This window comes from Lissotriton vulgaris, chromosome 5 (assembly GCF_964263255.1).
Source record: "Lissotriton vulgaris chromosome 5, aLisVul1.2, whole genome shotgun sequence".
Lineage (NCBI taxonomy): Eukaryota > Metazoa > Chordata > Amphibia > Caudata > Salamandridae > Lissotriton > Lissotriton vulgaris.
Window position 1 is genome coordinate 907,204,202 of NC_141693.1, and position 14,429 is coordinate 907,218,630.

At 41.7% G+C, this 14,429-nt stretch overlaps 1 protein-coding gene across 6 annotated transcripts in view; it reads right to left on the minus strand.

The window, feature by feature from the left end:
• Window positions 1-14,429, minus strand: part of BLNK (B cell linker) — an 833,130-nt gene that overhangs the window by 764,252 nt on the left and 54,449 nt on the right. For all 6 annotated transcript variants that reach the window (XM_086922513.1, XM_086922514.1, XM_086922516.1 and 3 more), the window contains exon 2: window positions 10,853-10,915. In XM_086922513.1, coding sequence (XP_086778639.1) covers window positions 10,853-10,915 — 63 coding nt within the window. The remainder of the gene's footprint in view (window positions 1-10,852; window positions 10,916-14,429) is intronic.

Here is a 14,429-nt window from a genome sequence, read left to right on the forward strand (position 1 = left end):
AGGGATGGTTATCTCCTCTTTGTAATGAATGGGACGAGAACAATGGGACCCGGAGTAATGAAGATTACCGGTACGTAATAGACCATTATACGACACACTCAGTACACACCGACCAGCACCCCAATTGATTAAGCACATCACACCTCTTCTGTCCAATGTGCTGGTCTGCCCTCCTTAAGGATGGGTACTAATCTAAGCTATCTCAATTACATAACTAGTGGTTCCTGAAAGGGGTAGCATTGCCCTGGATGAAAGAGCACCCTGTGTCTGCTAATTACATTCCCATCACAAGATTATCCCCAATGACTCCTTTTACTTCTGTACCATCCTAGCTCTGTGGGGCAGGCCCAGCTGTGTTTAGCATATCAAGACTAATAAATATGCAGAAAGAAAAACAAATAAATGAATAATATTAATATTTAAATAATACATTACTACACAAGTTTATGGCGTGGGGATGAAAGCCACAAGGTCACAGACTTTTGTATTAGATCTCTATTAATTGTATATCTTAAGGTAATTCAGCTCTCAATGAGTCCTACGAAAAGGTTAGTACACTTGTGTAAAGTAGATTCTAAAATTGAATAGAACAATGAAAAGGGCTTTCAGCAATAGCAACATAAGTATACATAAGCAATCTGGTTGTGCATAACATTGCTTCGACCATGGTGGTTGGGTGAGGTTCTACTTTCTTCTAGGAGGGGGGTTGTCAGCCTAGGGCCTCATTGCCTGGCGAAGTGGGAGGGAGGTGTTACTTCCATACCCAAACCCAACCAATACCAGGTGCGGGAACGCACTATTTAAAACCAAATGTTTTGATTTGGAACATGGCTCTTTATGAGCTTTCGCAAAGTTCACGTACAGTCAGCATTTGTCTCTTAGCCGCTGTTATCTCTGTAATGCCAGTCTCTGCTAAAATAGGGGTGGCATAAAGATATTTCATAACGTGGCGCAATAACTATTGACCTATGCGAACTGAACCACAGAGCTCATGTGGTTTCAAACTGACCAAAAGAACAATGAAGGTGTACTTGTTGAAAGTGTGATTTTTTTAAATAGGTTCTCTGAGTATATTCCGACTTCATAATGATGACTATAGGCAGAGCATACAATCTTATCTATACCACAAAACAAGCTTTCTTATAGTCACCTCAGCATAAAACGTTTACTGGGAAAAAGCAATATGCAAAACAGCTTCTTTTACGAGAATCAGAAAAGGAACTAGAGTGCTGTTCTTAAAGCCATAGCCGTAAACATAGGCAACTATTCACCACCTCTATTGCAAATGAGAAGGAAGTAACCACATAATACATTGCCACTGTCTCATGGTTAACAAGGAGATTTTGCAATATCTTAGAGTGGATGCAAAGAAATGAGCAAAACAAAAATAAACAATCTATTTTGTAAAAAATAATCGGCCACATTTTTTATATTTCGAAAAAGAATCCTTCAGAAGATACATTGTTAAATACTGGACTACCTAATCACGAATATAAATTTTCAATTTTAGATTTACTCAGTGAATAGTTACAATTGGCCCTAGAAGTAATTGTACACTTTTTTGCTATTCACCATTTACTATTAGGTGCAGACTTACATGTCTTCACCTCCTCCTAACATGAGGTGGAGCCTGCTAGGAATGTAAAGTTACAACTAGTATCTTTTCACATGTAGGCGGAGGTCTGCGCTATGGGGGGGGGGGGAGCCCTCCATATGGCAAAGGACATATAATAACAAAATATGTTAATGCAAAATAAAAAAAAAGTAAATTAAATTATTATTATTAACCAAGAACTAAAAAATTGAATGTTACAGTACAATAACTCATTTAAATCAATGTTTAATAAATACATAAAAAACATTAATGTATCATATATTAATTATTGTGTGGATTTACAAACTCCATTTTGCAGTATATAAAATACTATTACTACAAAATTCAAGTCATAACCTACAAATGTAACTCTCCACCTAAACCTCTCATACATGTAGGTTTACTACTTAGTAATAAATGTGACAGCAACTGAGATAGTGGCTGGAAAAAGGGGCATTTAAGAGGGCTTTAGGATGGAGTAATGAGGGGCTTAGGGAGGGCATAGGAGGGGTTTATGAATTGACAGTCAACAAGCACCAAAGCAGTAAACCTGTTGCTATTCTCAAACTGCACTTCTAAAGTTACTACAATAAAAAAGAACCCAAAACAGTAGTAAATACATTCCAGATTAGAAAAAGAGTTAGCCCAGCACCACACATGTCCAATCACTGGTCCTATGGGGACAGAAACTTACAATAAAACTGCTTAGGAAAAAAAATAAAATAAAATGTAATTGTTCATCCTATTAGGACCCATGTGCAGGTTCTGTGTTCACTGCACCTACTGGCCTCAGGGAGTTTTCAAGGGGTGATATCAGTGGTGGTGGGGTCTCACAGAGTGGCCTGTCGCGCTTCTTCCATGCATTCTTAGATGCAATGGTACAGAGGCTATAACATCTCATACAATTCCCCAGCACACAACAGGCATTATAGCAAACTAAACAGGACTTCTACCAGATTGCACGATTCCCCCATGTAATTGTCTGCATATATGGGACCCATGTGGCCCTCACATACCCATCAACCAATGAATATGTATTCAGAAACCTTAAATCATACCATTCCCTGAACATGCAGATCGTCTGCAATGCCAAACATATCATCAATGACATTGTAGCTAAATACCCAGGCAGTACCCACAACTCTTTCATCTTTAGACATAGTGGGATATTCAGACGTCTCAATGCTGGCGAGTTTGGTGAGGGCTACCTGCTAGGTAAATGCATGGCACACGTCCCTACATACAGTACATCTTTGGGGGGTGGAACATTGACTCACCCCTTGTTTCCATTCCTGCAGTGCATATGCAGTGTAGGACTTCATCCTGACCTGTACCTAAATCACAGCCAATGCAAGGGAGAAGAGATACAACTGTGCACAAAATCTACACGCTGTGTAATAGAGTGGACATTTGGGATCCTGAAGAGCCGTTTCCGCTGCCTGCATAAAAGCGGAGAAGCACTCCAATATAGCCCTGAGACCTGCTGCAAGATTGTGGCTACCTGTGCAATGCTCCACAACATAGCTATGAAAAAAGGCATCCCAATAGAACTGAGTCATACTGATACATCGGACGTTGATGGCCCAGGTCCCCCTGGCAGACTAGCAGTTGGAGTTGGAGCAGCTGCCGGACGGCAGAGATGCGGTGAGATCACACAGAACTACTTCTAGGTGAGTAATGATGACATGAGGCAAAATATATTTTGTAGCAGATCTGTGTTAATTCGAACCTCTAACTGCAGGATGAAAATTTGTCACAGAGTATGACCAACATCATGAGGATCGCTGTACGTAGCACATGTTAGGTCCACAGTGCAGGTAGTCAGGCAAGTCTGGAGTCCTGTAGGAATGGGTTGCCTCACCCATTTGCGTGACTCATTGTTTCAAATTCACCTCCTTCTGGGACGGACTGCTGCTGCCCTTTCTGGGGGCTGATTGCCCTCCCTTGGGTCAACAGGTGCTGCATCCTTTCTCCCACTGCACCTTCTTGGATCGGGCACTGGTGGGGTGATACTGCTCCTGCTGGATGTCTCCTCACTCTCCCCTGAGCCCATGAGTGCTGGGCCACCTGTGTTTGCCGTCTGCTATTGTTCAACGGCAGTGGAGACCTGCGTCAGGCCTTCCGTAACAATGTGGCAGCAGTGGGACATCTCCACTTGCATGCTGATGCTGCAATGTTTCAGCTGGCTAGTGGTAGTGCACAGGCGGTTCACCGCCTTGGTGTAGCTGCGCAGACGGATGTTGGAACATTGGTTAACCCTGTGCCTGGCCACTGTTTAATGTTACACACAGTTCGCGAATGGCAGCTGCCATGCCCATGATGCCCTCCCGCCATGTAGCACAGGCTTTCGTTCATTGTGCACAGCTGATGGTTAATGAACCTCATTGATTTCTGTTGCAGGTGCTGTATCTGCAGCATGCTGCCATCCAGTCCTGCAAACACTGTGGCCTCTTCGTCTGTGGTAGAGCTGGTCCTGGCCCTTGACCTGCATCTCACTGCTCCTAGCTCCCTATGTTGGGGTGTGTGCTGTTCACGCACCTGGGTCACATGCTGCCCTTGCTCTGCCTGTACATCATCCTCCCCTGTGGCCTGTGTTTCATCCTCCACTGGTGGCAGTGGTGGCACACTGGTGCACTTTCTAATTCCCATGACCTGCCTGATCATCCAAATGTTCAGACTACTCGCACTCTGCGCTCTCTTCCTTTGTCCTGGCTTTTGCTGCAGATGGAAAGGGGAATTTATGATTTTGTGACATTGTCTGCATTTCTCACTCAATAAAGTTTTCTCAATTTGTATTGGCTAACTGCTATCTCTCACTTTTCCCCTTTACATGAATTCACATACTGCGTTAACATTGCTATGTCTCATTGCCCCATTGTTATGCATCTGACTACATCTCCACGATGCACTGCTGTGTGTGTGCTGAAAACGTGGACCAGAGTGACATATGTAGTTTGTGTTTGGTGCATTCCTGACTGTGTGAATGGGATGGTGATGTGTGCGGCTGCATTTAGCATGCATCTTACCTTGGCTGGTGGTTGCAGGGTCGTAGCTGTCTATGTCAGCCACACCACTGACGCTCTCAGGCAGGAGGGTTCACTCCACCAACTCCTCATTGGGTGTTGAGTCGGTTGCAGTAGATGTTCCACCCCCGGTCTTGTTGGCCTCCAACAGCCTGGCTGCCACCTTCTCCTTCAACCTTTGCGCATGTCATACCAGTGCTTCCTTAACTCTTCGACCGTGCGCTGGGTCACACCAACTGCATAGAACTTCACCTGTATGTCCAGCGAGATCTTCCTCTTTCTGGACTCAGGTACTCAGAGTGCCTTCTTGCCAAATAAGAGTTCAGGCTGCACACCATCTCCTCAATAAGCACCTCCTGCTCCCTTTCGATAAATTTGTATTTTCTTTTTCTTCCTGCATCCTCCTTGTCCTTCTGTTTGTCCTATGACTCCATTGTAGCAGTTTGCTAATGCTGTGCTCACTCCTCTGCCTCTCCTCACAGCCTCTGACTCTGCCTCAGGCAATCAGGTGCAGCAAATCACTCTCACTTCCTGGGTGCGATGTCATCAAGCTGCACCTGAATTGCAGATTCCCAACATTTGCAATTTCTTATTTTAAGGAATAGCAAAAAAATGGATTCTCAGATTTTTCTGCGATTTTTAGGGAATCGCAAAAAAGTTGTGACTTTTTATTTACATCGCGATTTGCGATTCTCAAAATGTGATTCGCTAAAAATCGCTTTTTGAGAATCGCAAATCGGATTTTTTTATACATATGCCCCACTGTTCTTTACATCTGGACTCAAATCAGGGGTAATGTAGCACATCCCAATTTGTTTTACTGTTATGACTGCAAAAGTATTAACTCTTGAAGTAGCACTCGCCTCTAGAAGAAAACCTGAGTGTATGCTTATGTGCTGAAAAATATATTGCTCATTTGCATCCAATGAGATTCAGACCACAGCAAAAGTACCTGACCATATTAGGAAAAGCCTTATGTCAAAGAGACACTTTGTCTGACTCACTACCCTTTATTGTTGGAGCTCTTTTTGAAGTTAAGGCAAAATGCTCAAATAGCGGCAGCAGTTTGAAATAAAACTCCAAATGTTGATTAGTAAGCCCCAAGTCAATATGAGAGGACTGAGATATAATGTACATGCTTGTGGGTGCTGTATTTGGCACTGGGATTTGACTCTTGACAAATCAGTTCTTTCTAAGAGACAGCATTTGTTAATTTCAATGCCCCATCAATTCACTGGAAAGGAGGAGCAACCTAAATATCTAAGCCACAACATCAAAGGGGCAGAATACTGAGGACAAAATATTAAAAAAAATTATTGACAGGTAACTAGGTCTCGATTTTCTATACGTAACTCAAAATATGTGTACCTATGGGATACATATATCTTCAAGGTACATAGATGTGGATTTAGGAATACTAAATCTATGTTTCCCTATATGCACTTACCTTTCAATATTTTGTCCCATGATATTCTTATATCCCATTATTGTGTTTGTTGATATTCAGTAGTATGGGAAGCAAAAAAAAAGAACACGATTTGCCAATGAGGTTTATCCGTAATGCCATTCAGGCATATGTTTATTGAGGTTAGTGTGGAGGACATTCCCAAAAATGTACTAGACATGGATTGGATTAAATCAAATTCATTCAACATTTTGTGACTCATTAAAGAAATGCCAGTGATTATGTCTGAACTGTTTTTCAGATGTTTGGATCACCACTAGGATACCTCTACTAGAGAGTCATGGAAAGCTCAGCATAGCGCTGAAGACAATGAAACAGCTGTCGAACTACAGAGGCCTTGTAGACCGACATTCTAGACACATAGCTTCCACATCACATAATAACTACTGGCAGAGCAGCTTCGTTAAGCAATTCGATACATGCACATACCGAAGATCAGTTGTGCACAGACCTCCCATACACTGGACTCCCCCTTAGTTTTTAACAACATGTGGAACAGATATACTTGGATCCAGGAGGTGGCTCAATGAATAAAGACAGAAACGCTGCTGTGGCAAAGGATAGTGTCAAGGAAATGCGTAGGGCGGGACTGCATAGAAATGGATAAAGACAGGGTCACAGGCCTAGTAGAGCTATATGGGGTTAGTGTAGCATTCAATGAGTGGGCCATTTGTAGGGCAATTTTCCAACATACTCATTAGGGAAGTTGGCCAGTTCTAAATGCCGGTATTCTTAACCTGGAACGACCAATGTTTGCGTTTAAGAGAGCGAAAAACATAAAGGATCACCTGGTCTGTGCCTCACTTCCTCAATCTGACTCGAGAAATACCCTAAATGATATGTGGAATTTACCAACTTTGAAAGGTCATGCTAAATGCGGTCAATGTATTTCTTGTGATTCTACTATAGAGGGAAAAACATTCACCTTTGGCACAATTAAACATGAAAGGCACTGTTTTACAAATTGTAATTCACATAATGTGGTATACGCAATCTTATGTCCATGCATGATGATATATATAGGACAGACCAGCCAGAAGATCAAGCTGCGGATGGGACAACATAGAAGCCGAATCCGCTGTCAAACTGCTAATGCACCCTTGGTGGAACATTTTATGGAAAAAGGGCACTCAGAGAATGACTTCAAATGGACTGTGATTACACAAGTCAAAGCACCCCCAAGAGGAGCAGACATTTCGCAAATTCTAAACAAGGTCGAGCTTCATTGGATCCTCAAAACAGACAGTATACGAAAGGGGCTGAACAGAGTTGAGGATTGGACCTCCCTACTATGAAAACATGTTCAGTTTTTGCTGTATGGTGCTAATATAGTTTTCAGTTGAAAAGCATCCTTTTTGATATGTCACTGAATGTTCACTAGGCACTTTTCACATCACTGCGACTTGAATCACTGTCACCACTACAAGATGGCCGCTCAATTCACTGATTCTTGCATGCAGTCCTTCCTCGACTATATTTATCTGACTCCTCTCCCCGCCAACCAGCGATCACCGCCAGAAACCCACCGTCCTGCTATCATGCTGCACTGACGTGTAAGTACTGCTCCTAGCCGACCCCTATCTTAGATTAAATTTAGCTCATTATGCCCAGCTCATGTCTACTCAATTTTCCCCTAGAAATCCAATATGGATAATCGGACCGCCACGTGTACTCATCTTGAGCTATCAAACTAAGTAAGTTTTGTGATGATACACGGCACTGTTACTTCCCGTGTAAACGTCAGGCTGATTATTGTATTTTTTCTCAGTTTCCCCGTATTATTCCACCCGACCACCAAGTTATCGTGAGTATATATTACTGCCCTTTTGAGCACTGCCTGCACCGTTCAACACGGTAAAAAATTAATGGCTGTATTTCGGTTTTAATAGATACTTGTCCGCTTTGATTTTCTAAACATGCTGAGGTTCTCATCTGAGTCTTCACGCGGTAACTGCCTTGAGTAATGCGCCTTCTTTTTAATTCCTACACTTCACGCACTATTTATATGTACTCGCCTTGACTCTCACTTGCTCCACACACCGCGCCGTTTACACCACAATTTCTCCTCACTGCGCCGACCTTTTTAAATAAATCCAATTGGACATTGCCATTCCTGCTTCGTTGTAAAACCACAAGCATGTGCTTGTTTTCACAAAACCCTTCTCCAAACTATCGTACAAAGCTAGAAGCACTTACCCCTTTCACTGCGTCGTTTTTTAACCAAACCATATAACCGACACGTTCTCCCGGTTTTATGGTCACTAGCATGTGCCCAAATGCACCAGACAATCGTTGCTATTCACTATGTCATTGTAAATTCGGATACAGCATTTATAAGTTTGATGTTGATTGATGTAAACACATAGTGTACTCATGCCTAGTCAACTCTATTGAATAATCTTCTGTCCATGTTTTTTTCTCTCCCATTCTTAATTTCTCTTTCTTTCAAACATGTGTGTAACATTATGTAAATCGCAATAGAGGCATTTTATTCAAAAATAATTCTTTGGACAAGCATGACAAAACATGTTTTTGTCCTGATGATGATGCATGTATCTCTGAACTGCATCAAAACGTCGTCGACCTAACTGCACCATATGTTGGTTTGATTTCTTGAATTGTGAACAACAATGGGTTGCGATGATCGAATTCCAGTCTGTAAAACTAAATAATGAGTACAGACTGCTTTTGTGAGTTTTCTACATAATTGTTTTTGTCACTTGTTTTTGTCTTGTCCTAATGTGGGTCACAGGTTGTGCCCACTTTTGTATTAATGTGTGCTTTATATTCAGATCCTTTACCTAATATTGAAAAATAAAAAAACAGTCCGGCTGGACAAAGGTCATATATACTATTCAATATATGTCTATTATTTATGTGATCCTTTAGTACTAGGGTCCCCTGTTTTGTACAATAGATTACTGCCCAAGGACCCTAGTGTTATTCCTTTTGGGTTTCCCTTGTTTTGAAATACCCATTAGGGAAGTTCCAGCAGCATCCAAAGGAGCATGGCTTGCCAAAGAAAGTTAGAAAAAGTGAGAGATGAAGTTAAGTATTTAAGCACAAGTCAAGATTCTCATCGCAAAGTGCCACTACAGCAAGAGCCACAAGTGCATTGAAGAGTGATATAACGTTTCTCCTTACAAACTGGGAAAGGGAAAGCGTGTGTGAACATATGCACACATACACTTTATTCAGTGCCTAAATTGTAAACATAAGAGCCAGGCCCCTTCTCAGGAGGCCATTGCAGGCTGCACCACGCATTGCACCATGCATTGCCCCACCAGTGCTGCCAACGACAGTACATGCTTTACTAGCCATCACGCTCCTTCAAGTGAGGCAATTCAGACTTTTAATATACATTAAACATGACTTTTACGTGTCGCCCAAACTATTAAAAATGACTAATACCTGCCACCTAAAGCTATAAGCTTTAGGTGGCAGGTATTAGTCATTTTTAATGTACATTGATTTATTAAAGAACTGTTGTGCGCATCATAAAATTAGACAATCAGCACAACCATGTGGTGGGCTGTCATGATATAAGTAACTGTGTTGACAATTAACTGCTGATGCTGCGCACTGGAAACACCAGCTCAAATTAAGCACTGACTTTATTACAGGACAGTCAGAGTAAATACATTCACAGGCTAGAACTTCTGAGATTTTACAGAAGAGAGAGCAAAATAACGAGGTGCAAAGCTTGAGCTGAAGTTCTGAAGGAGACATATTTCTGTTCATTTCAATACAAAGTCTAAAACCTTTACTGAGGTGGAATAACAAAGTATTGTTATGGCCTATGTGCTCAATTCCAGCTTATTCACCAAAAGATAGAATATGCCAATCCAAACACAAAAATGGAAAAACACATGCTGTTGAGAGCTGCTTAGAAGGCCTCAACTGCCCAAAGGTCAAAACACCAGATGCCCAATTCAGGTACAAAGATGTAAAATAGGGGCAAAGTCCTACATCTTCACCTGAAAGCAATTTTGTACTTTACTGACATTTGCAAATGGGTAAAATAGTATACCAGGAAAAACACACCAGGCACAGGTTTCCGTAATGTGGCACTGGTCATATGACTTTCTTCAGGCTGTAATAAATCCCAAGACACTGCTATACATTAGTATTTTCTTCACAGTACAGAGTGACAACTGTCTGATACTAGAAAGCATCAGTTATGCTATGCAATATATATTTGTGTAGTGCATTCCCACCATTCCTATGGTTTCTTATGCACTTTCAGAATCTGGGACACCTTCCTGCACAAAAAAAAAAATTGATGGTAGTTTGCTCCTTCTATGTGTGCTGCAGAAAATACTTTTATTTCTCCTCATTGCGCCACCCTTATGCCTCCGCAGGGGAGGCGTAGGCTTTTGGCACTGCCTCAGATTCACGGTTCCTTTTAAATCTAGGGCAGTGCTAAAAAGCCATGGGTGTTGCCGTAAATGCCCACAGCATCACCCATTACAAGGGAACAATATATTTACAAGGCAGCGTAAAGCCACGCAAAGTGACTTAGTGTTGCCTTGTAAATATGGAGCAGGACACAGCGCCACCGAAGCATCACAAAAAATGATGCTCTGGTGTGGCAGGAGCCTTGTAAATGAGGCCCTAGTAATTCCAAGAGCCATGAAATATTGTAAAAAAGACATGAATTATTGAGTCTGAATGAGTAGTCATGCTACACATCAGGTGCAGTTTATAAAGTGTAAGCAGTTATATAATAACCATTTTAATAGTTCAAAATTAATAGATTTTAATACTTACAAGAAAGCGACTTCCATTTAATTCGAATTTCTGGACAACGCCAGCACACTGGTGCATTCCAAACTAAACAAGGATGAAATAAATGATATAAAGAAAAGTTTAAAAATGTTTGATGAACAAATTTGAGTTACATCAAACCTATGTTTTGCTTTAATAGAATGCACACAATAAAATGCAGCCAGACTTTAAGCTGAGTCTCGGTAGAGTTACTCTGTTGTGAACCTGAATTTGTGTCAGATTCACAAACATTATCCCATGAGTCTTGGGAGAGTTACTCTGTTGTGAACCTGCATTTGTGTCAGATTCACAAACATTATCCTATGAGTCTTGGGAGAGTTACTCTGTTGTGAACCTGAATTTGTGTCAGATTCACAAACATTATCCCATGAGTCTTGGGAGAGTTACTCTGTTGTGAACCTGAATTTGTGTCAGATTCACAAACATTATCCCATGAGTCTTGGGAGAGTTACTCTGTTGTGTACCTGAATTTGTGTCAGATTCACAAACATTATCCCATGAGTCTTGGGAGAGTTACTCTGTTGTGAACCTGAATTTGTGTCAGATTCACAAACATTATCCCATGAGTCTTGGGAGAGTTACTCTGTTGTGAACCTGAATTTGTGTCAGATTCACAAACATTATCCCATGAGTCTTGGGAGAGTTACTCTGTTGTGAACCTGAATTTGTGTCAGATTCACAAACATTATCCCATGAGTCTTGGGAGAGTTACTTTGTTGTGAACCTGAATTTGTGTCAGATTCACAAACATTATCCCAAGGGCCTCATTTATGGCATGTTGGTATTGGGCGGTGCAGCAAGGCACCTTGCTGCGCTGCCCTACGCCAAAGTGAAAGGGAAGGAATTCACCGTATTTAAGCTATACTGTGGATTTCTGTCCATTCAGTCTGCACTGGTGCTGTTTTGGCAGCCTAATTCCAACGTAGGCACCCATGCAGCGTGGTGCAAGAGTGCCTCTGTTGCAGGCAGATTGTTTTTGTGCAGGAATGGGCAGCTTCCTGCATAATAACAATCCTACGAGGCATTTTCCTCTTTCCATGTGTGCTGCAGAATGCAGCACATATGTAAAGAGGAAAAAACTAGTAGAAATGAACATATTTCTCTTCGTTACGCTCATCTCAGGAGGCGTACGGATTTGATGCTTCCCCAGGTTTACATCACATTGTAAATCTGGTACAGCGTCAAATTCCATGGATGTTGTGTGGGAAAGCACACTTCAATGCCCATGAAACGCCTCCCCGATGCAGAGTAAGGCGACGCAATGATTTGCACTGCATCGCCTTACTCATAATTTATGAGGTCGCTTAAAGCCACGCAGGTTAGCTCTGCTTGGCTTCATAGCTTTTTGAGAATCCTGCATCACTATGTACCACTTTACGTAGTGCAAAAGTGACACAGGGCTCTCATAAATACGCCTCTAAATCTACATTGGTAAAAGTACTAGTTCTCATGGATGTGGGGTTAGGATTTTCCACTTTTCAGAAAACTCCACTTGAGTATTCCAGGAAAACTATGCAACGTACAGCCTTCATTAGTCAAGAATTTTAAAGGCTGCTATTTCCCCAATGCGTAAATATCTAATGAAAAGCAGCTCAATATTGAAAGGCACACTTATTTGTGTTTTTCCTCTAACGAGAAAACACATTTGCCCTACACCCCACCATGTTTGGTGGTGATCCAGTACACAGCCCTTTGCTGGATCACATCTCTAACAATATGTAGGGTGGGAAAGGGTCTGATAGGAGTGAGTAAATATTCATAAACTCAATGGTTTGTAGGCATTCACAAACTGGCAAAGCAAACCACAAAATTGACCTCCCACTACCTCTTCTTGGATGAATTTACTACTTTTTATTCAATGCACTGGTGACAGAGAATTAAACAATTTACAATAGACAGGCAACCTTTTGTGGCTAGCTGTAAGGCTATCACATTTCTGTGCACAGACTTTTTAAAGTAGTGGCAAAACTTGTTGCTGCATATGTTGAACGACTAGCATTTCATTATCTCACAGCAGACACAGTAAAGGTGCCCGAATCCTTATTGAGTTATGATTATTATTACCCGTGACTTGTCTGATGAATCTACAACACCTGAACATTTACATAAAGTTCCCCTTTCATTGATGACAATTTTTGTAAATGAGTGTTGGTGAACAGTCTTTGATCATCTGGTACTATATGAAACTCCCAGGAAACTGTCCAGTCAGTAATTGGTTATATGCAGAGTTTTAAAATGGATAGACTGGTACTAATGTCCTTTCTGGCAATTCATGAACATCTTTAGCTTCATGGTGTCAGATTATTTTGTTTCTGATTATATAAACCTTATTATCTAAGCTATCAAAATGTTGCAGTTTGGCCAGTTCCAGACGCAAAACTTGTTAAAATAAAAAAGTTTTTACTAATGCCCTTTTCCCCAGGTCTTAGTACACTCTTTCCTCTTATCCTGGTTATGGATTCGATGCTGGTCGTCATACTTAAGGTACCTAAGGTTACTAGGGCTGTGTATTCTCCAGGAGGAGAACAGACAGCGGCCTGAGGGACATATTTCAGACCTGTAGGACTTGACAACATTGAAGCTGAGGCCCTGAACTCTTGCCAGGAAGAGTGGGGTTGACATCGAGTAACATGAAACATGGCAAGGGTAGGGCTAGATCTGTTTAGGCCAGGTAGGCGCTAGGTGTCCTGGATGCATCTGTATACATTCAGCAACTCATCCCACCCAGTCACAGAGATCGCAGGTGTGGGTCAAAAAATAGAAGCTGCAGCCGGCTCCTAAATGGCACACTGAAAGAGTGCCGCACACACAGGGAGTCAGCAGGGGCTGCGAGACCTTGGGCCTTCACCGAGGCACCTGGTCATGAGAAAGTTGCGTCACAAAGCCTGTCACTCAAAATAAATGCATTTATACAAGCTGCAAAGCCACTAAAATAATGTGCACTGTTTGTCGCTGACGATCTTCCCATGAATCCCAGCAAGTGCCCCTAAATTTGCATATGTTTTTACATGTGGTATCTCACAATGGGCAAGGGCAGTACCAACAGATTGTGTACGCGTTGTGGGGGACTGCAGAGAGTGTAGCAGCCCTCCCAGAAGATGCTCCCAAACTTTTGCCCCAAGTCTCCCAGGGGGTGATAGCCATGCTCGAAGATACACTTTCAATGTGTTGAAGCACTCTTGGTGCCTGTATTTTTGCACATAGGCGCTGGACTGTAAGCTCCCTCTCGGTAGGTCCTAAAACTAAAATGCAGCATCATTAAAGTAGAAGACACAAACTTGCACCCATTGAATTCTTTTAAATATGCTTTATTGACCATGATAATGTTGACAACGCATTGATATATACTTTATGCAGGGAAATAACCTTTGCAACGCAACTTTTACAACTACCATTACAACAAAACTTTTACAACGTAACATCCATAACAACGCATGCCATTACAACACAACCATTACAACGCATACCATTACAACGCATAGCATTACAACACATAGTCCCCTTACACTATCCAACACTTACCCTACTGTTGCACCCTCAGGAGTTACAATAGTAATTT